This window comes from Anabrus simplex, chromosome 3 (genome assembly GCF_040414725.1).
Source record: "Anabrus simplex isolate iqAnaSimp1 chromosome 3, ASM4041472v1, whole genome shotgun sequence".
Lineage (NCBI taxonomy): Eukaryota > Metazoa > Arthropoda > Insecta > Orthoptera > Tettigoniidae > Anabrus > Anabrus simplex.
Window position 1 is genome coordinate 15,545,706 of NC_090267.1, and position 26,698 is coordinate 15,572,403.

The 26,698-nt window shown below is 38.7% G+C and overlaps 1 protein-coding gene across 1 annotated transcript in view; it reads right to left on the reverse strand.

Annotated features, from left to right (window-relative positions):
- LOC136865927 (uncharacterized) overlaps positions 1 to 26,698 on the reverse strand; it is a 113,448-nt gene that overhangs the window by 11,955 nt on the left and 74,795 nt on the right. Inside the window, exons 2-4 of the mRNA XM_067142476.2 lie at positions 17,259 to 17,596; positions 9,282 to 9,338; positions 489 to 529 (exon numbers count right to left, since the gene is read on the reverse strand). Coding sequence (XP_066998577.2) covers positions 489 to 529; positions 9,282 to 9,299 — 59 coding nt within the window. The 5' untranslated portion in view covers positions 9,300 to 9,338; positions 17,259 to 17,596. The remainder of the gene's footprint in view (positions 1 to 488; positions 530 to 9,281; positions 9,339 to 17,258; positions 17,597 to 26,698) is intronic.

Consider the following 26,698-nt stretch of genomic DNA (forward strand, 5'->3'; position numbering starts at 1 on the left):
CATGCCGCTGTTGTAACCTGACATGCTCTACAGAGTGTCAGCATGTTGCATTGGCCTGCTCGATTCCTTATTCTGTCCCCAGTTGAGCACGTACGGGACATCATTGGACGGTCACACACAACTGGTATTAACCGTCCCTGTATTGACCGACCAAGTGCAACGGTCATGGAACTCCATCCCACAAGCTGATATCCGGCACCTGTACGACACAGTGCATGCACATTTGCATTCCTGCGTTCAACAGTCAGGCAATTACACTGGTTATTAATGGATCAGCATGACATATTTTTGATGGCCTTTCTCACGTGGATTGTAGTCTTGTACCTTTAATCAATTAAATATGTTACCTTGACAAATATATTGCCAAAATTTCTGTATTCTATGTTCCTTATTTCATGGTGTTTGTATATTTTTTCCACCAGCATATTATTATTATTATTAGTATTATTATTATTATAATTATTATTATTATTTCACTAGACACTTACTCTGGTAAAAGATGAGGAGTGCTGGTCCCATGTCCTCCATCCTGAAAGAAAAATTACATTAGCTGTTTATTCAGCAAGAACCAGGTGAATCCCGACCGCTGTCAGTTGGTATGCAGGGCGATTCAACCCCTGTGAAAGGTTAAGCCTGGGAATGAAAGTGATGACACTGATGGGTTCAAAGGCATCAAGGTACCACTACTACTGGACAACACTTCCTGGTGGACAACATTTCTTGTGCTACTCAAATAAGTGTTACAGTGAAGTGCTGCTCACCCAAAGCCCATGAGATTTGTTGATAGTCATTGACAAGAAGCAGATGCTTACCAGAAACTGCAGGCTTTTAAAATGGCAATGGATAATGTTGCTGGGCCGATTATTAGTGGACCTTCGGGAAGGGGAAAGGGTGGTTCTAGAAAATAATATTCTATCTAAATTTTTCATACGAGAAATGTTATTGCAAAATAATTTCTAAAGCATATTTCTCCTTCAACATATCATTCTAAACCCAATATTAAGAGATATATTTGCCAGTATGTATTTCTCCTTATAAGGTAGTGTTAAAATTTGAATTTTAGACTAAAAGGTATTGTGGGCTACTTTATGCTAAATATAAAACCTGAACAAAATATCTTCAAAGAGAATATTGTTCATGAACAAACTTGTTGATGAAACACTTTCTGATGTGATATAGAATTTTAAATGTTCTCGTATGTTCCAAAATGGGCTTGTTGGTATATTTTTCTTTCTGCTGCATAATTGTCTAGTGTTACTCCTAGCCTCTAGAGAACTACTTGTTGTTCTATTTACACTCCTTGTATTATATTCTCGTATTGACAGTATAAAATTAATACCAATATATTTGTATAAATGCTACTCCAGCAACAACAAGAACAAATTAAATGTCCATAACATAAACAATTATCAACTGCAGAAAATTGTCAATATAGTTAACGAAGTTTTAATGACAATCATACAAGTTAAGCAAAATTGAATCAATACAATTAGCCAGATCTTAAAAGTTTTTTATTTTTTAAAAATAATTTTAAAGGATGTTCACCAGATGACTTTCGTCAATAAAATGTTAGACTTAGATAGATTTTAGACAAATATGTTTAAAATTAAAGACATTATTTTATTGTTATATGACTCGTAAAATATTACAAGATTTGTCAATCAGGTTTATAGGCATAATCTTAATCCAAAAGAATTGTTTCATGATCTTATATAACCTTAAGTAAATAATAATTGGCTGATGATGCTCACGAAAAAGGAGTGAAACATGTACCATATCAACATCTTAATAAATATGTAAATTTATATTATGATTTTATTGTATTGAATAGGTGGTAATTAATAAAATTATAAGAATTTCTATCACATACCACTCAATCGAACAGCTCATCTCCTTTTTCCCAAGTCCTCATAGCCCAAAATTTGCAACATTTTTGTAACACTACTCTTTTGTCGTAAATCACCCAGAACAAATCGAGCTGCTTTTCTTTGGATTTTTCCCAGTTCTTGAATCAAGTAATCCTGGTGAGAGACCCATGCACTGGAACCATACTCTAGTTGGGGTCTTACCAGAGACTTTTATGCCCTCTCCTTTATATCCTCACTACAACCCCTAAATGCCCTCATAACCATGTGCAGAGATCTGTACCCTTTATTAACAATCATATTTATGTAATTACCCTAATGAAGGTCTTTTCTTATTTTAATACCTAGATACTTACAATGATCCCCAAAAGGAACTTTCACCCCATCAATGCAGTAATTAGAACTGAGAGGACTTTCCCTATTTGTGAAACCCACAACCTGACTTTTAACCCCGTTTAACATCGTACCATTGCCCACCGTCAATTTCACAACACTATCAAGGTCACCCTGCAGCTGCTCACAATCTTGTGACTTATTTATTTCTCTGTACAGAATAACATCATCTGCAAACAGCCTTATCTCTGATTCCACTTCTTTACACATATCATTGATATATATAAGAAAACATAAAGGTCCAATAATACTACCTTGAAGAATTCCCCTCTTAATTATTACAGGGTCAGATAAAGCTTCACCTATTCTAATTCTCTGAGATCTATTTTCTAGAAATATAGCCACCCATTCAGTCACACTCTTTTCTAGTCCAATAGCATACATTTTTGCCAGTAGTCTTCCATGATCTACCCTATCAAATGCCTTAGATAGGTCAATCACAATACAGTCCATTTGGCCTCCTTAATCTAGGATATCTGCTATACCTTGCTGGAATCCTACAAGCTGAGATTCAGTGGAATAACCTTTCCTAAACCCAAACTGCCTTCTGTCAAACCAGGTATTAATTTTGCAAACATGTCTAATATAATCAGAAAGAATGCTTTCCCAAAGCTTACATGCAATGCATGTCAAACTGACTGGCCTGTAATTTTCAGCTTTATCTCTATCACCCTTTCCTTTATACACAGGGACTACTATAGCAACTCTCCATTCATTTGGTAAAGTTTCTTCATGCAAACAATAATCAAATAAGTACTTCAGATATGGTTCTATATCCCAACCCATTGCCTTTAGTATTTCCCCAGGAATGTTATCAATTCCAGCTGCTTTTCTAGTTTTCAACTTTGGTATCTTACTGTAAATGTCATTGTTATCATAGGTAAATTTTAATACTTCTTTAGTATTACTCACCTCCCCTATCTGGACATTATCCTTGTAACCAACAATCTTTGCATACTGCTAATTAAATACTTCAGCCTTTTGAAGATCCTCGCATACAGACTCCCCTTGTTCATTAATGATTCCTGGAATGTCCTCCTTTGAACCTGTTTCTGTATACATAGCCTTCCATTTTCACTAAAATTTGTATGACCACCAATTATGCTTACCATCATGTTATCCTTAGCTGACTTCTTTGCTAGATTCAATTTCCTAGTAAGTTCCTTCAATTTCTCCTTACTTCCATAACCATAACTCCATTTCTTTCCAACCTGCACCTCTTTCTTAGTCTCTTTACTTCTCTGTTATAATATAGTGGATCTTTACCATTTCTTACCACCTTTAAAGGTACAAACCTATTTTCACATTCCTCAACAATTGCTTTAAACTCATCCTAGAGTCTGTTTACATTTTTATTTACCATTTTCCAGTGAACATAGTTACTTTTTAAAAACTCCCTCATGCCTGTTTTATCAGCCATATGGTACTGCCTAATATTCATAATTTTAATACCTTCCTTTCCTTCACATTTATTTTAACTATGACAAAAACAGCTTCATGATCACTAATACCATCTATTACTTCAGTTTCTCTATAGAGCTCATCTGGTTTTATCAGTACCACATTCAAAATATTCTTCCCTCTAGTCAGTTCCATCACTTTCTGAATCAGCTGCCCTTCCCATATTAACTTATTTGCCATTTGTTGTTCACGCTTCCTGTCATTCACATTACCTTCCCAATTGGCGTTTGGTAAATTGAGATCACCTGCTACTATCACATTCCTTTCCATATCATTTCCAACATAGCTGATTATCTTATCAAATAATTCTGAATCAGCATCAGCGCTACCCTTTCCCAGTCTGTACACTCCAAAGACATCAAGTTGCCTATTATCTTTAGAGATGAGCCTTATACCCAGAATTTCATGTTTTTCATCCGTACCTTTTCGTAGCTTACAAATTCTTCTTTTACCAGAATGAATACTCCCCCTCCTACCGTTCCTATCCTATCTCCATGATACACTCTCCAGTTCTGTGAGAATATTTCTGCGTCCATTATTTATCATTTCGCAGCCATGATTCCACTCCTATTTCAACATCTAGTAAGTATATATCTATTAAATTACTTAATTCGATTCCTTTGTTTTCACTGCTTCTACAGTTGAGCACTAACATTTTTATGCCATCCCTACTTGATTTCCAGTTCCCTGTTTGCTTAACACTGCTCCCTAGGCCACCCCGTTTCCCTGAATGTACCTGCCTATAACCGTTCTAAACAAGTTTCCTAACTTATACGTACCACTGTGGTTTAAGTGAAGGCCATTTGAGTGCAGATCCCTGTCTCCTACCCACCCATTATGATCTAGAAATCTCACTCCAAGTTTCCCACATACCCACACCATAGTCTCATTTTAATCCCCAATCACCCTCCAGTCAGTATCCCTCCTACACAGTATTCCACTGATAACAATCTCTGCTTCCTTAAACTTCATCCCTGCTGCATTTACCAGATCCCACACATCCCGAACTATGTTGGTACTTATAACTGCTTGCCTTACGTTGTTAGTACCAACGTGAAACGCTACCACCTCCTCCTTTACCTCTTCTATCCCTACTACTTTCCTCAATGTCTGCCTCAACCTAATTCCTGGATGACACTCTACCCTGGTTCCCTTTGAATGAATGAATGAATCAATGCTGATCTGCATTTAGGGCAGTCGCCCAGGTGGCAGATATCCTATCTGTTGCTTTTCTAGCCTTATCCTAAATGATTTATTCCAGTCCCTAACTTCCCTATAAATGAATATTTGCCCCAGTTTGTCCTCTTGAATTCCAACTTTATCTTCATATTGTGATATTTCCTACTTTTATAAATGCCACTCAAAATGATATGTCTACTAATGTCATTCAATGCCATCCCTCCGCTGACAGCTTGGAACATACCACTTAGTCGAGCAGCTCTTCTTCTTTCTCTCGATTCTTCTCAACCCAAACTTTTCATCATTTTTGTAACACTACTCTTTTGTCGGAAATCACCCAGAACAAATCAAGCAGCTTTTCTTTGGATTTTTTCCATTTCTTGAATCAGGTAATCCTGGTGAGGGTCCCATAGACTGGAACCATACTCTAGTTGGGATCTTACCAGAGACTTATATGCCCTCTCCTTTACATCCTTACTACAACCCCTAAACACCCTCATAACCATGTGCAGAGATCTGTACCCTTTATTTTCAATCCCATTTATGTGATTTCCCCAATGAAGATCTTTCCGTATATTAACACCCAGATACCTACAATGATCCCCAAAAGGAACTTTCACCCCATCAATGCAGTAATTAAAACTGAGAGGACATTTCCTATTTGTGAAACTCACAACCTGACTTTTAACCCCGTTTATCAACATACCATTGCCTGCTGTCCATCTCACAACATTTTCGAGGTCACGTTGCAGTTGCTCATAATCTTGTAACTTATTTATCACTCTATAGAGAATAACATCATCCGCAAACAGCCTTACCTCCGATTCCACTCCTTTACATATATCATTTATATATATAAGAAAACATAAAGGTCCGATAACACTGCCTTCAGGAATTCCCCTCTTAATTATTAATTAATTATTACAGGATCAGATAAAGCTTCACCTACTCTAATTCTCTGAGATCTAGAAATATAGCAACCCATTCGGTCACTCTTTTGTCTAGTCCAGTTGCACTCATTTTTGCCAGTAGTCTCCCTTGATCCACCCTATCAAATGCTTTAGACAGGTCAATCGCTATACAGTCCATTTGACCTCCAGAATCCAAGATATCTGCTATATCTTGCTGGAATCCTACAAGTTGAGCTTCAGTTGAATAACATTTCCTAAAATGAAACTGCCTCATATCAAACCAGTTATTAATTTCACAAACATGTCTAATATAATCAGAAAGAAAGCCTTCCAAAAGCTTACATGCAATGCATGTCCAACTTACTGGCCTGCAATTTTCAGCTTTATGTCTATCACCCTTTCCTTTATACACAGGGGCTACTTAGCAACTGTCCATTCATTTGGTATAGCTCTTTCAACTAAACAATAATCAAGTAAGTACTTCAGATATGATACTATATCCCAACATATTGCCTTTAGTATATCCCCAGAAATCTTATCAATTCCAGCCGCTTTTCTAGTTTTCAACTTTTTATCTTATTGTAAATGCCATTGTTATCACATATAAATTTTAATACTTCTTTGGCATTAGTCTCCTCCTCTATCTGGACATTATTCTTGTAACCAACAATACATACTGCTGACTGAATACTTCTGCCTTTTGAAGATCCTCACATACACACTCCCCCTGTTCATTAATTATTCCTGGAATGTCCTTCTTGGAACCTGTTTCTGCCTTAAAATACCTATACATACCCTTCCATTTTTCACTAAAATTTGTATGACTGCCAATTATGCTTGCAATCATGTTATCCTTAGCTGCCTTCTTTGCTAGATTCAATTTTCTAGTAAGTTCCTTCAATTTCTCCTTATTTCCACAGCCATTTCTAACTCTATTTCTTTCCAGTCTGCACCTCCTTCTTAGTCTCTTTATTTCTCTATTATAATAAGGTGGGTCTTTACCATTCCTTACCACCCATAAAGGTACAAACCTGTTTTCGCATTCCTCAACAATTTCTTTAAACCCATCCCACAGTCTGTTTACATTTTTATTTACAATTTTTCACCAATCATAGTTACTTTTTAGAAACTGCCTCATGACTGCTTTATCAGCCATATGGTCCTGCCTAATAGTCCTACTTTTAAGACCTTCCTTTCTATCGCATTTATTTTTAACTACCACAAAAACAGCTTCATGATCACTAATACCATCTATTACTTCAGTTTCCCTATAGAGCTCACCTGGTTTTATCAGCACCACATCCAGGATATTTTTCCCTCTGGTTGGTTCCATCACTTTCTGAATCAGCTGTCCTTCCCATATTAACTTATTTGCTATTTTTTGGTCATGCTTCCTGTCATTCACATTTCCTTCCCAATTGATATCTGGCAAATTCAGATCTCCCGCTACAATCACATTTCTTTCCATGTCGGCAGCCCAAAAGATGGTTTTCCATGGTTTCCCATTTTTTCACCAGGCAAATGCTGGGGTTGTACCTTAATTAAGGCCACGGCCGCTTTCTTCCCACTCCTAGCCCATTCCTTTCCCATCATTGCCATAAGACCTACAGTGTGACGTAATGCAAATTCTAAATTATACATAAATAATATTTTCACAACCCCTTCCAAGGCAAAGTTGTACCCACACTACTGGCCTGGACTACTGAAATTATTTTGTGGTTACGCCACTGTATCCACTCACCATTAAAGGTACAAGGTAAGCCCGAAGAATGGTTGGATACTCAAAATACACCACCATAAATGATGCGGTTGTGCCTCAAAGGTACTACAGATAGGAAAGGGAAGGGATCTAGTGTTGTAAGTAGAATCTGAATCAATAGAACGCGACTTCCCATTTTAAAAATATTTCATGCATCAACTGCAATTCAAGCATCGGCTGTCTTGTTGAGAAGATAGAACTATTGGAATCGAGTTATCATGCCCGCTAATTACAAAATAGTTGATGGGGCCATTTGAGGTTTCAGTCAGTCCCCGGACATTTTACAAAGTATATAGGCCTACCCATAGATCTTAGGTATCCATCCATCATCTGTGTTGCTACTGTAAGAATAAAAACACTTTTTCATAACTTACCGACAATGCACAGAGTTTTGGCTTTTTAGTGACAAATCTTCAAAAAAAAGTTACTTATATGGCACAAAATGAGGAACTAACGTGCAGCTCACAATGCTGTCACAGTCTTCCTAATGCTGCAACTTAAACACAGCACATCTTTCAACCACGGTACAATCCGAGGATTCCTAGGAATTTGTTGTTTCCTGGAACCTATGTGCCAAAGCTGACGCAATGTTGTAAGCTGGCAAATGTTTCTGGCCGTGGCCCCCGTTATCTCAGTGGTCACACTCCAACCCCCTACTGAGTAACCCCTTTCTAATTGCCCCTTTCCTCATGTCTTGACATTTGTCAACACACAGTTACATTCCCAATGCTGTGGCCTCTACAGGGAAATATCCTCGTGCACCACAATCCTAAGTGTTTTCCTTTCATGCAAGCAGTACAAATATGGAGAATTATGTCTGACCCTATTGAGCCTTGCTAGCAGATTCTTTGCTGCTACATTAATTTAACATTTTGGCATAAGTTTTCATGTTGTTCGTACCGTATGTAAAACAATGGCTGATCCTCGCTCTAGTTTCTGGAAATATTTTCTGCAGGGCCCAGGCTATGGCAGTGCATTTTGCTATGGGACTGTCTTTCATGGTTTTGTCTTGGGCTACTGGTTTTAGAGCCTTGAATCAGAAACATTTATTTACCATGTATCAACAAAATGGAACATGCACTTTTCATTGTCAACATAACAATGCACCCATTCATAAAGCAAAGACCATAACAAAGTACATTTTGGAACCAGAGAAGAATAAAATTTAATGGCTGACCAAAGTTCTGATCTAAACCAAACTGAGTATCTCTGGAATGAGTTAAAACACAGTTGACAGCCAGACCAGCACCCTGAAATGGCTAAAGAACTCTTCTGCATGTTGAAGTAGGAGTGGAAGAAAATAACTACAGGGGGATCAGCCTCCTGAGCATAACCAACCAGGTGCTGTGTAACGTTATCCTCAAGAAACTGCACCCTTTCATAAAAAACATCATCCACGACTGTCAAGCTGTCTTCAGACCCAATAACTACTATATTTTCACTAAGTGACAGCTGCTTAAAATACACTGGGAATGTGATGGATTATTTATTTCTTGCATTGACTTCCATCGCGCATATGACAATATCCATACAGAGAGCTTACGTTACCTTTTGGTCCCTGCTGCAGACTTCTACCAAAAGTCTTGCTAGAAGGAGAGAAGCTTACATTATAGCAGCTCCATTTAAGTCAGTACCTAAGGATGTCCAGTCATTAATGCCAATGTAATGTACACTATCAATGTACTGTAGGTGAAGACGAATATAGGAACTTACGTCAGCACTGTTGCTCATGATGATCAGAACAGATGTAGCCTCTATGCACGGGAGCAGCTGGAAAAAAGATTATTATTAGTGCATTCTCTCAAGGAAATAAGATCTTTCATGAGAACTTCATTATGCAGTACCAATGGAGAGAACTTGAAGGAAGCTAATTCAGATAACTGAAACTGTTCCCTGCTGAGGGAGATGTAATTGAAATTCAAAATCAGTACATTTTCCTACTCTACTTGCCCACATTCAGTCTTCTGCATGTTTTGCACTAATTCAGTTTGGATAGTTAACAATATTTTTCAAATAGTTTTTTTTACATATTTCTTTAAAACATCCCTTGCATTACAATTTTAATTTCTTGCAAGCCATCAACTTCATGACCTATTGATGAGTACAATCAAAAATTAATTTAAAAACCACCTAATCGATACTTTATTTTTTGCCTTGGGCAAAATTAAAAATACATTAGCACACACAAAACATGTTTCAACCACTTAGTGGTCATCTTCAGCTGTATAAAGATAGCTTAGATGAAAACATTTGGACAGTAAGCCCATTAAACCTTAAAACTATATCCCATGGAGTCCTAAAAACTATTGCCCTCGGTACTCTAAATCAATATACATATTTAAAATATTTAAAAGCGTGTGTGGTGATACACTTTTCGTAATGACACTCGGTGGCATGAATAAACAAGTCACAGTCTTCAAGCATTTGTGAGAAGGATACATAAATTAAAAATCATATCTACATGATGTTAAAAAATGTTTTTAGTAATAAACATATTTGAAAATATCTTAAAGCGTCTATGGTGAGACACTTTTTTAAAAAAACACTTGGTCTTGAATAAGAAGTCTATGTAGGCTCCAGTGGTACACTGTCATAGAATGTTATGTACCTTTTACGTTTTCTTATACAAATATTTATATAAATATCATGAGTAAAAAACAAGAATCACTTTTAAGGCTTTCTGCGGCTGATGTTTTACTGTATAGAGTAGTAAATGAGTTCCAGGATTGTGAGCAACTGCAGGGTGACCTAGGCGATGTTGTCAGATGGACAGCAGACAATGAAAAAGTGCTTGAAAGCCGCGTTGTAACAATCACCTAGCAAAAAAGTGCTCTCAACAATGATGGGAGTGAGAGTACCTCATGGGGATAACAGCATGTACCTAGGTGTTAACATGAAGAAAGATCATCATTATAGTAATCGCATTAATAAGGTTGTAAATGAATGTCTTCATATGATTCAGAGATTATTTATGGGTTGTAGTAAAGATACAAAGAGAGAGAGAGAGTACAAATCTCTGTTAAGACTCAATTAGAGAATGGTTCCACTGGGTGGGACAAACACCAGATTTATTCCATATGAGACCAGTAAAGAATCCGAAGGGAAGCAACACAGTTTGTTCTGGGTGATCTCCGACTAAAGAATAGTGTTAAAATTATAAAATTTGATTTACAATCACCTATTCAATACATTACAATATACTCATTGGATAATAGTATAATCATAAAGTATCTTAAATAATGGGACATGTTTCGTTCAGCATAGCGAACATCATCAGCCATCAATGCACAAAGGCTAGGTCAGGGCCCTGAGTTTAAAAATGATCACAAGAGTAACAGTGTCGTAATAAAAGAGTGATCATCAATGATCAACACAGTATGAACAATAGACTTGAGATCGTGACAAAATATGTGCAAATTAAAAACAACCATTATCCTGAAATGCATTAACAGTAAACAACCTGTAAATTAAAAACAAGCATAGGGTTGTTAAAGTATGTTCAAAATCCTGCAATACAATATCGATCACTGTTACACTATCATGCCTTTTTCATTATACTAAGCTAATTTAAATTGTATGTCACCAAATATACAGCTAATAATGTTCAGCTCTTGAAACTTGCCTGGCAGGTAAGGTCTTAATAGGCCCTCGAAGTGGACGATAAATTATGCGCCGGGTAACTACGATTTATGCTGCCGATAGCGCTAACTGGGAGTAGTCGAACGGAAACATCCTTTTACACGGAGAGCAAGTTACGCGCTATTTTACCAGTAGGTGATAGAACCGGCCCTTAGTCGAGCAGCTCATCTTCCTTCTCCCAATTCTTCCCAGCCCAAACTTTGCAACATTTTTGCAATGCCACTCTTTTGTCGGAAATCACCCAGAAAAAATTGAGCTGCTTTTCTTTGGATGTTTTCCAGTTCTTGAATCAAGTAATCCTGGTGAGGGTCACATACACTGGAACCATACTGTAGTAGGGGTCGTACCAGAGACTTATGTGCCCTTTCCTTTACAACCTTACTACAACCCCTAAGTACCCTCATAACCATGTGCAGAGATTTGTACCCTTTACTTACAATCTCATTTACGTTATTACCCCAATGAAGATGTTTCCTTATATTAACACCTAGATACTTACAAGGAATATTCACCCCATCAATGCAGTAATTAAAACTGAGAGGACTTTTCATATTTGTGAATCTCACAACCTGACTTTTAACCCTGTTTATCAACATACCATTGCCTGCTCTCCATCTCACAAGATTATCGAGTTCATTTTGCAGTTGCTGACAATCTTATAACTTATTTATTATTCTGTACATAATAACATCATCCACAAAAAGCCTTACCTCTGATTCCACTTGTTTACTCATATCACTTATATGTATCTATATATATATATATATAAGAAAACATAAAGATCCAATAATACTGCCTTGAGGAATTCCCTTCTTAATTATTACAGGGTCAGATAAAGCTTTGCCTACTCTAATTCTCTGAGATCTGCTTTCTAGAAATATAATAACATATTCACTCACTCCTTTGTTTAGTCCAATTGCGCTCATTTTTGCCAGTAATCTCCCGTGAGCCACCCTATCAAATGCTTTAGACAGGTCAATCATGGTACAGTCCATTTGATCTCCTGAATCCTAGATATCTGCTATATCTTACTGGAATCCTACAAGTTGAGCTTCAGTTGAATAATGTTTGCTAAAATGAAACTGCCTTCTATCAAACCAGTTATTAATTTCACAAACATGTCTAACATAATCAGAAAGAATGCCCTCCAAAAGCTTACATGCAATGCATAGCAAACTTACTGGCCTGTAATTTTCAGTTTTATGTCTATCACCCTTTCCTTTATACACAGGGGCTACAATAGCAACTGTCCATTCATATGGTATAGCTCTTTCAACTAAACAATAATCAAATGTACTTCAGATATGATACTGTATCCCAACACATTGCCTTTAGTATATCCCTAGAAATGTTATCAATTCCAGCTGCTTTTCTAATTTTTTGACTTTTTATCTTAATGTAAATGTCATTGTTATCATATATAAATTTTAATACTTCTTTGGCATTAGTCACCTCCTCTATCTGGACATTATTCTTATAACCAACAATCTTTACATACTGCTGACTGAATACTTCTGTCTTTTGAAGATTCTCACATACACACTCCCCCTGTTCATTAATTATTCCTGGAATGTCCTTCTTGGAACCTGTTTCTGTCTTAAAGTACCTATACATACTCTTCCATTTTTCATTAACATTTGTATGACTGCCAGTTATGCTTGCCATCATGTTATCCTTAGCTGACTTCTTTGCTAGATTAAATTTCCTAGTAAGTTCTTTCAATTTCTCCTGACATCCGCAGCCATTTCTAACTCTATTTCTTTCCAACCTGCACCTCTTTCTTAGTCTCTTTATTTCTCTATTATAATAAGATAGGTCTTTACCATTCCTTACAATCTTTAAAGGTACAATCCTGTTTTCACATTCCTCAACAATTGCTTTAAACCCATCCCAGAGTCCGTTTATATTTTTATTTACTGTTTTCCACTGACCATAGTTACTTTTTAAAAACTCCCTCATGCCTGCTTTGTCAGCCATATAGTACTGCCTAATAGCCTTACTTTTAAGACCTTCCTTTCTACCACATTTACTTTTAACTACGACATAAACAGCTTCATGATCACTAATACCATCTATTTCTTCGGTTTCTCTATAGAGATCATCTGGTTTTACCAGCACCACATTCAGGATATTCTTCCCCCTACTTGGTTCCATCACTTTCTGGATCAGATGTCCTTCCCATATTAACTTATTTGCTATTCATTGATCATGACCAGGCTTGTTGGCCGTGCGCGTAGAGGCGCGCGGCTGTGAGCTTGCATCCGGGAGATAGTAGGTTCGAATCCCACTATCAGCAGCCCTGAAGATGGTTTTCCGTGGTTTCCCATTTTCACACCAGGCAAATGCTGGGGCTGTACCTTAATTAAGGCCACGGCCGCTTCCTTCCAACTCCTAGGCCTTTCCTATTCCATCGTCGCCATAAGACCTATCTGTGTCGGTGCGACGTAAAGCCCCTAGCAAAAAAAACAAAATAGCATTGGTCATGCTTCCTGTCGTTCACATTACCTTCCCAATTGACATTTGGTAAATTGTGATCACCTGCTATAATCAGGTTCCTTTCCTTATCATTTCCCACATAGCTGATTATCTTATCAAATAATTATTAATCAGTGTCTGTGCTACCCTTTCTCAGTCTGTACACTCCAAAGACATCAAGTTGCCTCTTATCTTTAGAACTGAGCCTTACACCTAGAATTTCATGTTCGTCATCTTTAACCTATTCATAATTTACAAATTCTTCTTTCACCTGAATTATTGTTCCTTTTTTGCATTCCTTTATGTGAGTTTTATTAGAAAATTCAATTTTACTCATTCTTTCATTATTAAGCCTGCCCATTTCGAGCAGTGGTGTCCTTGTTTTTGTTTATTTTCCTTTTGTGTCCCTTGTATCTTGATTACAACAACGCAAAATTTTTGTTGACATTTGGTTTTGCACCTATTTCTTTTATTTGCCATGGCTTACTGGAGAATATTTTATTTTTTTCATATTTTTTTATATGCACTGCTCCTTCAGTGGTGTGCGCTTCTGCTGCATATCCATCCACACCTTCTGCTGAGGTAAGGAATTATGAACCCAAATTGCATTCACTTACCTGTCACAGAAATTTGTACGTAAGGTAAGTGATGGGATTCTACCATCATATGAGATGATATGAGGAACTATTCTATATTGGTGTTCTATTTACACATTCTGCTACTTGTGTGATTGAGTTTTGAATGACTGTGTTAATGTCTTGCCTTGTTTCTAATTTTTATTCTTTGATTTTGTATGCCATTACATAACCTTCCCTTTTCTCTTGTGGGAGGACATTTTGTTATTCTGACGTCAAGCGCCTCAGGTAGACATGAACTTTTTCCTCTTCTTTGTCATTGTTCTTTCATTTTACTGCTTGTAGTGCTATGTCTGCCCAGCTCCAGCAGGAACATTGTCTCAGAAACAAAGAATAATAGCAACTGATTTTGTGGTGAACAACTAAGAAAGTAAGGCAAACAGAAGGAGCTTAAACGAGATTAATATTGCTCAATGGCGTCAACCACAAGAGTCATTTTGAGAGGGAGATTTTTTTATGCTATTGGCTTTACGCCACACCAACAGAGATAGGTTTTATGGCGATGATGGGGTAGGAAAGGGCTAGGACTGGGAAGGAAGCGGCCGTGGCCTTAATTAAGGTACAGCCCCAGCATTTGCCTAGTGTGAAAATGGGAAACCATGGAAAACCATTTTCAGGGCTGCCGACAGTGGGGCTCGAACCCACTATCTCCCGAATACTGGATACTGGCCGCACTTAACTGACTGCAGCTATCGAGCTTGGTAGGAAGAATTCCAGGAGTTAGAAATTCCCTCTTACAATCATAAAACCCCTTTAAATAAAGGAATCAAAGTCCATAAGTTCTAGCGTACTGCCAACCTTATATCATTTATCCTGTGTGTTCACAGCCCCTGTGCTGCAATTTGTTTGTATATATTAGTGATAGAATTACTGAGCTTCTTTTTCTCAATTTCATTAATTGGTGCCTTAATAATTAATTGTGACTTCATCTTATCATTTCTGTCAAGTAGACAAATTTATTTATGCTAAGAGCCTGGATCTGGATGATTTTTGGTCTGTTCTGAACTACGATCACAGCCGTTTTATCTAACAAATTTGATAGCTGGGTACAAGTAGTAGCAGACTGGCAAAGTTCAGAAAATCCTTATGGCAGTGAATTTTATGGGGGTAGATTCTGGTTCATTGGGAATTAATAATTTTTGGGTATTCCATTTTAATTGAGGAATTATTTAGGTCTGTCTGGTACACCTGTTTCATTTCTTCCTGGTTTTGCTTAAATTTGATGTGGTGTATTTTCATTTTTATATATATTATCTTGTACTGATATTGAAGATATGGCCACACAGATGAGTGTCAACAGTGGTAGTGAAAATGAAATAATTTTACAGCCCACAAACTGTATTCCTGTGAGAATAGGGGCCTCCACTTCTTAAGCAAACAGCCCAGTTGATGCCATGCTAGACAGTACAAATTGTGACAATTTACCTCACTCTGGGACTGTTGTAGGTTGAGTGAACCCTCTTCTCGATATAATTAGAAAGTGGAATCTGAATTTTTCAGGAGAAGGTAGATCAGGTACGACAGCAGAACTTCTTGAAGGGACAGCGGAGATTGCGGTTTGTTGTCAGCTATCCAAGGACCTTTGTGTTCCATACACTCCCACTATGTTAGGGGGATCAGCACTGTGTTGGTTTTGTCTTATTAAGAGCAATATTTGTACATGGTCTGAGTTTGAGGTTATCTTCATAGAAAGGTGCTGTTCCATGGATCTAGACCTCCCTCTACATAAAGAAATAGCCAGTCATATACAAGGTGTAAATGAGAGGATAAAGGAGTATATCACTGGTATAATGACCCTGTACAACAGATTAAGTGTGCATTTGCCTGATGCAGTAATCCTTGACACATTTTATAGAAATTTGGCCCCTGAATTCAAACTTTTCATTAAGATAAGTAGTGTAGCTTCTCCTCAAGATATTATACATCTAAGACGAGAGTGGAAGTCCACTATAGCACAGAACAAAGTGTATTCCTTTCCTCCCAAACCTGGCGACTCCCATTTCCCTGTCATTCCTATCCTAAGGCTGTTTCTTACTCCCAATCGTCAACTCAGAGGCTTTCCAAGCATTTCTCCCAGCCCACTCGCCTGCCCATGTTAATGCTACTACCGAGGACAGGAGAGGTAATTGTGGTAAGTTGGGTCATCTATCATGGCACTGCCAGTCATCTAACGTGACAACATGAGTGCCCGCGATGCAATCCTGAACAGAGAAACTAAATGAGCATCGGTGCCTATGGTTCACCAACATAAAAAGATATGGGACCTACCCTCCCTCTCTCCGTGGGTCAGACTCTCTTGTGGATCCCAGTTGTTGCATGCCTTGCTTGACACTGGTACACCATCCTCATTCCTTGATCAGAGTCTTTTGAAATTGTTACCACATGCTAATGACACTGCCAGTTTTCTTTACCGCTCACGAGCTGCAAGTGACTCCAGTCACTCAAGTCTGTTGTCGTGTTCAGATGACCGAGTTCGAAAGCTGCACTTCCTTAAGTGTGACTAGAATGAAGTATTCGGGAGATAGTGGGTTTGAAACCCACTGTCGGCAGTCCTTAAGAGGGTTTTCTCATTGTTTACCATTTTCACACCAGGAAAATGCTGGGAGTGTACCTTAATTAAGGCCATAGTTGCTTTCTTTCCACTCCTAGTCCTTTCTTATCCCATCACCACCGTAGCATCTATCTGTGCCAGTGATCAATAAACAAATTGTAAAAAAATTGCAGTTTCATTTTCAAATTTAATGTTAACTTCGCAGATAATGAAATTCTGGAAGAGTACTACAACTTTGATCAAGAGGCCCTTGGTATCATTTAACAGTTTATGATTTATTTGCTGTGAACGTCATAGTTGGCTAATCCTATGCATGCATAATTGACAGTATTAAATACATAATATTATTGTCAGCAATAAATACACAATGGACTAATATTAGTTACTTACTTGGTTCAGGTGACACTTGGTCAGTGCACGGTTGTATGTGGCACGAGTTCTGCTGGCAGGATCATCTTGAACGGGAATCTTTTTAAAACAAGATTTTATGGGAGAATTTATGGATCTTTACTATCAGTGCTTAAAGGCAGTTCTTGCAATGATCACAGTCTTCAAGCTAAAACTTGGCATAATTCCTCGCCCCATGGCTTGTTTAAGGAGTCGGGTAATAAACATTCAACACTGTATAATGTGGAGCATACCACCAGAAGATCTGAAAGGCACATTTCTTCAGCAGCTGCGTGAATGCATGTCTTTCCGCTCATTTCACGTATGGACTCCATTGTGTTCTAGAAAAGAAAGATATATCTTTATTTCAACCAATTAATTAAGTGATAGATATTATACTCCTCAGCGTAAGTATACTTGTGCCCTCAACAGCTGGCATAGGTGGCATAAGTATCCCTAAATAGTGATACTAAGCAAATGAGAAGTGTAGTTGTTTTTCGTTGCTTTCCTTCACAAGTCAGAATATATCTGTTTTGTACTAGTCTGACAGCCCAATGAAATGTACACACCAACTGGCCCTATGACTAATACTGTACTTTCATACCATTCATCAGAGAGACTGAGAGAGAAAAATCAAAGTTACAAATTTGATTGTTCTTTTTTTGCTATTTGCTTTATGTCGCACTGACACAGATAGGTCTTTTGGCGATGATGGGACAGGAACAGCCTAGGAATGACAAGGAAGCAGCCGTGGCCTTAATTAAGGTACTGCCCCAGCATTTGCCTGGTGTGAAAATGGGAAACCACAGAAAAGCATCTTCAGGGCTGCCGACAGTGGGATTCGAGCCCACTATATCTACGGATGTGAGCTCACAGCTGCGCGTCCCTAACCACAAATTTGATTTATTCATGATGTAATGTTCGTGGGATTATGCTGTGTAATAAACTTTCTAAACAAACTCAACACCTGTTTCAAAAGGTACCTTGCCTCTCTTCATCAGAAGAAAACAGTAAACGGAAACACGACTTATCAATGGTTCCTAAAAGAAACCAAGAAAGAACTTAAAATTGTGCCCTAAGATGTAATAGGGTCATGCCATTTCAGCCTCATGCTAGGGACAATGAATCGCAGCAGTAAAGCTTCACTTTCTGATAATAGGTGGCCATGATTCACTGTAGCCTGTATCGCAGTTGAAATTATCTGGGTGTTTATGTATTTCAACTGTCTCCCTGATGATTCTCGGGTGATATTGTTTTATATGGGCAAGAACATCCACTCCTTGGAACAGGACATCATGACCAGGTGTTAAGACATGATCAGCAACAGCTGATTTATCATGTTGATTGAGTCTGATACACCAGTTATGTTCCTTAATGCGAGTGCACATTGTTTTCGAAGTCTGCCCAATGTAAACCTTGCCACAAGTACAGGGAACTCTATAGATACTCGGTTGTTGCAATTTAGGCAAACTGTCCTTAACCTGTGCAAGGTGTTATCAATACGATCCATCATGTTGCGTATCTAAGGTAGGTAAGCAGTTCCTCTTACATCTTTCTTCTCAACAGACATCACATTGTGCATTGGTTTCAGAACCATAGAGTTCAAAACTCTGCTATAACCGTTGGTCTCAAAGGTGGTTCTCAACGTGTTAATTTCCTCTTGTAGAGCAGACACTTCACAAATCCTCCTGGCCCTGGTAGTCAGAGTTGTAAGGATACATGTTTCTGGGCAGGTTGATGGTGAGAATCTGCATGGAGATATCTACTGGTGTGGTTTGGCTTATGGTTAATGCTGTGTCCTAAAGATCCATCTTCTTTCTTGGTGACGAGAACATCTAAAAATGGTATTTTACCGTCAGATTCCATTTCCATGGTGAAATAAATGGAAGGTTGCTGGCGGTTAAGGTGATCCAGAAAATGACCAAGATTGTCCTCGCCTTCCATCCAAATAATGAAACTTGGTATCCTTCCTTCTCCAGCCAGCAGGGCTAGGAGGATTTGTAAAGTGTTTGCTCTACAAGAGGAAATTAACACCTTGAGAACCACCTTTGAGAGCAACAGTTATAGCAAAGATTTCATTCTTACAGTTCTGAAACCAATGCATAGCCAGATGTCTGTGAACAAAAAAGATGTCAAAGGAACTACTTACCTACCTTACACAAGGGATCGTATTGCTAAAATCTTACCTAGGTAAAATATACGAACTATATTTGCAACTTCAGTTAAAATTACGCAACTCCTGCAACTGCGACCAACTAAGGACAGTTTCTCTAACTTGCAACAGCCGGGTATTTACAGAGTTCCCTGTACTTGTGGCAAGGTTTATATTGGGCAGACTTTGAGAACGATATGTAACAGAATTAAGGAACATAATAGGTACATCAGACTCAACCAACATGATAAATCAGCTGTTGCTGATCATGCCTTAACACCTGATCATGATGTCCCGTTCCAAGGAGTGGATGTTCTTGCCTATATAAAATACTATATCCCCAGAATCATCAGGAAGACAGTTGAAATACGTAAAATTCCCAGATAATTTCAACCTCAGTGAATCATGGCCACCTATTACAGTATCAGAACCATCAGACATTGGTGCTTTAATGCTGCTATTCATTGTCCCTAGCATGGGGCTAAAATTGTATCCTATTACGTCTTAGGGCACCCTTTTAAGTTCATTGTTGCTTTCTCTTAGCAACCATTGATACATCGTGTTTCTGTTTTCTGTTTCCTCCTGATAAAGAGAGGCAAGGTACCTTTCAAATCACGTGCTGAGTGAGCTTATGTAGTTCATTACACGGCATAATCCCCCCAAAATTACATCATGAATAGTTATACTGACCGGTATAACATCTGATTTAGCCAACATAGTGCATCTGGGCAGGAATATTATTATCGGTCATAAAATGGACATACATCCATCTACAGTAGATAGTATATAAAACCGTTTTTCTGTCTGTACACTTGGAATATGAACCTGACACTTTTGTTACACTGGATAATATGATGTGTTCAGTATGACTTTTGTTCATTAGGGCATCACAAGAAAGCAAACTGAGGAATGTTCATAAACTTGGTGTTTAAGTTTAGGATCTTCACGAGGAAGGGACCTGAAATACAAAATTCTGTGCAGCTCTCTTGATGTTGGTTGTCAGGAAACTTACTCATGACAACATTTTTTTTAGAATATTGTTTATTAACTTTTGAAACAGTTTAGAATAAGGGAAGTGTCAGTGGTGGTCACGTGAAAGTCCAAGAATCCACAACTACCTCCACAAAGATCATGCGACCGGGTGAGTTGGCCGTGCGCGTAGAGGCGTGCGGCTGTGAGCTTGCATCCGGGAGATAGAAGGTTCGAATCCCACTATCGGCAGCCCTGAAGATGGTTTTCCATGGTTTCCCATTTTCATACCAGGCATATGCTGGGGCTGTACCTTAATTAAGGCCACGGCCGCTTCCTTCCAACTCCTAGGTCTTTCCTACCCCACCGTCGCCATAAGACCTATCTGTGTCGGTGCGACGTAAAGCCCCTAGCAAAAAAAAAAGAGGATCATGCGGCTTTGTACATCACTCTGAAATGTTAACCTGACACTTCATTTTAATATCACAAGGAAGAGCCAGGAAACCAGTTGGTCACAAGTCGCTGTCCAAGTGCATGGCTCAGAATTCTGTAACAACATAAGAGGTCGACAGAAAAGTAATCATGAATATGCTAAGTTATGGTACATAAGGACAGATGCAGCATTTATTGAGTAACTACAGAATTAAATAAGTAACGATAATACAAGTATGTATATATACTTTACAGAGAACAGGGGAATGTAGGCTACTGTTGTTTCTGATTACAACTCTCTAAGCCACAGTCTAAAGTATGTCTGTTCTGTGAGAATAACTTAACTACCTATGTAAATATATTACACAAGCCAACATGACAACAGTAAATAAGGTTTACGTGAAGATGTTTGAGTGCCCTACAAAAACAAGTGTAGGTAGGTGCTGGTTGTAGCAAGTGCAAAATCACGTTTTTGTCAAACATTTATTGAGAATTCTTCAGAGAACTGGGATGGTGAATAATGGTTTCATTCAATGGTTTTCATCCTTTATGAGCCCATAGATTCCCTGTGGGATACCCAGTAAAAACTATAAATGTTTTCATATTTACTTCAAGAATCTGTGAATAAACATAGTAACCAATATACCTACAAGAAAAACTTCTAACGCACAAAGTACAACTACGAAGAACTTTTACTAAGTTATAAGAAGCAGAACAGATCATGTTCTAATATTTTTGACAGTTGAAAACTAAACATAATTAAAGAAAAATTATTTTTAAAAAACAAAATATTATGCAAAAAGTAAGTTTTACCTGAGAAACATTTATCCATGTGAAACTTGAGCTAGCTTGTTTTCTAGTTTCACAGCCTGTCAAGTCATGGCACTAACTGAGATACAGGTAAAGTTACTCCTCATTTCCTTCTCTACACATTGTTATCCTGTACTTGCTTTTCATGACAACCCACCCTCGCAAAGACAAGACCTTACAAAAGAATTTACAGTAATATCTTCATTGCACTCTTGCTCCAATTTGGGAATTCCTATCCTACAGAATATAAAATATTGGCAACACAATGCACGCAAGGTTCATTTTAGTGAAGAATCTGATGAAAGTTCTACGAGTTCTCCCCCTTCTGTAATACTGAAGTCCGAAGCAGCATTGCATTTGAAAGAATTTTGATCCAACTGATGCATGTCACAGATTTTGGGAAAATATGTGTCAAAATAAGCACTGAATTGAGATAAGTGTCTTTCAGTTATATAAACGATATCTGCAGTAAAGTCTATTTCATTATCTTTTGTGAAATGCTGCAAATATGGAAAGTAGTCCTTTTCCCCCTTTATTGCTTTTTCTCTTTGAAAGAAGCTGCTGCTTTTTGAAGGCCAAAAATTCATAATAAGCTGAAGCAAAATGGTTGTACATTCACAGAGTTATATTTTGCACTAACGATAACCTAAATAACTAACTTCCAACAGAAAGTGTCCACAAAGCACTCGAAATGACATGGTGTTCATCTTCTAGAAAAAGTTCAAAACTGCACAATAATACATTTCCTCTGGAAAGCTGCTATAAGAAACATGGATGCTCAGCCACCATATCTAGGTATATTGTACTGAAAAATCTTGCTTTAAAAGGTCGAGTCTTAAATAAATTCACCAAATTTGACAATTTGTGGAAATTCATTCAAATCAACACACTGCGCAGGTTTCCAAGGCAAGCTTATGCATAATCTAATTCACACAAACAGCAGGTGATGAAAGAAAAATTGCGGGAGAAAAACAGAAATACAAAATACGAACATACTACAGTTTTACAAAGACTAAAAAACCTCTCTTCAGTTTTGATTAGTAAGCTGACACAGTTGTTTTTTCATCGTTAACAGGAACAACTCCATGGCACACCTGTAGAAAACTTATGGGTTAATGCCTCCACACTTCAAGGTGTTCCCCTTGGAAGGTCCAAAAAATACACAGGTTGAATAGAATAAAGTGATGTCTACACAGTTACACAGTGACGTTGATCACAGTGACTCAGGCTGCAGTACATAGTGATGTTGATCAGAGTGACTCAGGCTGCAGTACACAGTGACGTTGATCACAGTGACTCAGGCTGCAGTACATAGTGATGTTGATCAGAGTGACTCAGGCTGCAGTACACAGTGACGTTGATCACAGTGACTCAGGCTGCAGTACATAGTGATGTTGATCACAGTGACTCAGGCTGCAGTACACAGTGACGTTGATCACAGTGACTCAGGCTGCAGTACACAGTGACGTTGATCACAGTGACTCAGGCTGCAGTACACAGTGATGTTGATCACAGTGACTCAGGCTGCAGTACATAGTGATGTTGATCAGAGTGACTCAGGCTGCAGTACACAGTGACGTTGATCAGAGTGACTCAAGCTGGGAGTTGGATGCACTTGAGAGGAATGTAGGTCTCTGTGGAGCATGTCACGAAGGAGATAAATCCTGTAGCATGAATGATACATTATACATCTTTGTGTTGATCTGTTCCTCATCACACAGGCCTGTACAGTGTCAGAGAAGTAGGTACAGATGTAGAAATTTTTCTTTGATGACCCCCATAGCAACTCATGTAGCATAAGCCTGAACACATATCTGCCAATCTCTCATGTTGCTGACTTCATGACATCAGTATTCGTGATGTCCTCATCCTCTGATTTCTGGTTGTACTGTGAAGTCTACACAATTTTGTATGTGACTTCCTTTAAAGAAGCTGGTACTGCTTCCACTTACTAGTGTCTGGCTTCTAACTTTCATTTTGATTACCAGATATCATTCGGTCGACAATTGTTCTTTTTCTAATGCCACATTCTAAGGTTTTAGAGGCAAAAGAAGACTTTAGTTTTCAGTCACTTGTTGGCATTTATCTTTATCTGCCTCTCCACTCCTCATCAGACAACGACCTTAAAATGTCCACAGTTGCAGTCAATATTGACAGACATGCCATAGAATACCATACAAGACCTGAAAGCACACATGATTGTAATACAGTCTGTGTGCAAGCTGGAGTTGAGCCAACACAGTTCTATATCAGGTGTTCTGTGTAATGTAGTCTGTGTGCAAGCTGGAGATGAGTCAACACTGTACTATATCAGGTGTTCTGTGTAATGTAGTCTGTATGCAAGCTGGAGATGAGTCAACACTGTTCTATATCAGGTGTTCTGTGTAATGTAGCCTGTGTGCAAGCTGGAGATGAGTCAACACTGTACTATATCAGGTGTTCTGTGTAATGTAGTCTGTGTGCAAGCTGGAGATGAGTCAACACTGTACTATATCAGGTGTTCTGTGTCATGTAGTCTGTGTGCAAGCTGGAGATGAGTCAACACTGTACTATATCAGGTGCTCTGTGTAATGTAGTCTGTGTGCAAGCTGGAGATGAGTCAACACTGTACTATATCAGGTGTTCTGTGTAATGTAGTCTGTGTGCAAGCTGGAGATGAGTCAACACTGTTCTATATCAGGTGTTCTGTGTAATGTAGTCTGTGTGCAAGCTGGAGATGAGTCAACACAGTACTATATCAGGTGTTCTGTGTAATGTAGTCTGTGTGCAAGCTGGAGATGAGTCAACACAGTTCTATATCAGGTGTTCTGTGTAATGTAGTCTGTGTGCAAGCTGGAGGTGAGCCAATACAGTACTATATCAGGTGTTCTGTGTAATGTAGTCTGTATGCAAGCTGGAGATGAGTCAACACAGTTCTATATCAGGTGTTCTGTGTAATGTAGTCTGTATGCAAGCTGGAGATGAGCCAACACAGTTCTATATCAGGTGTTCTGTGTAATGTAGTCTGTGTGCAAGCTGGAGATGAGCCAACACTGTACTATATCAGGTGTTCTGTGTAATGTAGTCTGTGTGCAAGCTGGAGATGAGTCAACACAGTACTATATCAGGTGTTCTGTGTAATGTAGTCTGTGTGCAAACTGGAGATGAGCCAACACTGTACTATATCAGGTGTTCTGTATAATGTAGTCTACAGTATGTGCAAGCTGGAGGTGAGCCAACACTGTACTATATCAGGTGTTCTGCGTAATGTAGTCTGTGTGCAAGCTGGAGATGAGCCAATACAGTACTATATCAGGTGTTCTGTGTAATGTAGTCTGTGTGCAAGCTGGAGATGAGCCAACACTGTACTATATCAGGTGTTCTGTGTAATGTAGTCTGTGTGCAAGCTGGAGATGAGTCAACACTGTACTATATCAGGTGTTCTGTGTAATGTAGTCTGTGTGCAAGCTGGAGGTGAGCCAACACTGTACTATATCAGGTGTTCTGTGTAATGTAATCTGTGTGCAAGCTGGAGGTGAGCCAATACAGTACTATATCAGGTGTTCTATGTAATGTAGTCTGTATGCAAGCTGGAGATGGGCCAACACACTACTATATCAGGTGTTCTGTGTCATGTAGTCTGTGCGCAAGCTGGAGGTGAGCCAACACAGTTCTATATAAGGTGTTCTGTGTAATGTAGTCTATGTGCAAGCTGGAGGTGAGCCAACACAGTATTATATCAGGTGTTCTGTGTAATGTAGTCTGTGTGCAAGCTGGAGATGAGCCAATACAGTACTATATCAGGTGTTCTGTGTAATGTAGTCTGTGTGCAAGCTGGAGATGAGCCAATACAGTACTATATCAGGTGTTCTGTGTAATGTAGTCTGTGTGCAAGCTGGAGGTGAGCCAATACGTTACTATATCAGGTGTTCTGTGTAATGTAGTCTGTGTGCAAGCTGGAGATGAGTCAACACAGTTCTATATCAGGTGTTCTGTATAATGTAGTCTATGTGCAAGCTGGAGGTGAGCCAATACAGTACTATATCAGGTGTTCTGTGTCATGTAGTCTGTGTGCAAGCTGGAGATGAGCCAACACTGTACTATATCAGGTGTTCTGTATAATGTAGTCTACAGTATGTGCAAGCTGGAGGTGAGCCAACACAGTATTATATCAGGTGTTCTATGTAATGTAGTCTATGTGCAAGCTGGAGGTAAGCCAATACAGTTCTATATCAGGTGTTCTGTGTAATGTAGTGTATGTGCAAGCTGGAGATGAGCCAACACAGTACTATATCAGGTGTTCTGTATAATGTAGTCTGTGTGCAAGCTGGAGGTGAGCCAATACAGTACTATATCAGGTGTTCTATGTAATGTAGTCTGTGTGCAAGCTGGAGATGGGCCAACACAGTACTATATCAGGTGTTCTGTGTCATGTAGTCTGTGTGCAAGCTCGAGGTGAGCCAACACAGTTCTATATCAGGTGTTCTGTGTAATGTAGTCTGTGTGCAAGCTGGAGGTGAGCCAACACAGTACTATATCAGGTGTTCTGTGTAATGTAGTCTGTGTGCAAGCTGGAGGTGAGCCAACACAGTTCTATATCAGGTGTTCTGTGCAATGTAGTCTGTGTGCAAGCTGGAGGTGAGCCAACACAGTACTATATCAGGTGTTCTGTGTAATGTAGTCTGTGTGCAAGCTGGAGATGAGCCAATACAGTACTATATCAGGTGTTCTGTGTAATGTAGTCTGTGTGCAAGCTGGAAGTGAGCCAATACAGTACTATATCAGGTGTTCTGTGTAATGTAGTCTATGTGCAAGCTGGAGGTGAGCCAACACAGTTCTATATCAGGTGTTCTGTGTAATGTAGTCTGTGTGCAAGCTGGAGGTGAGCCAATACAGTACTATATCAGGTGTTCTGTGTAATGTAGTCTGTGTGCAAGCTGGAGGTGAGCCAACACAGTACTATATCAGGTGTTCTGTGTAATGTAGTCTGTGTGCAAGCTGGAGGTGAGCCAACACAGTACTATATCAGGTGTTCTGTGTAATGTAGTCTGTGTGCAAGTTGGAGATGAGCCAATACAGTACTATATCAGGTGTTCTATGT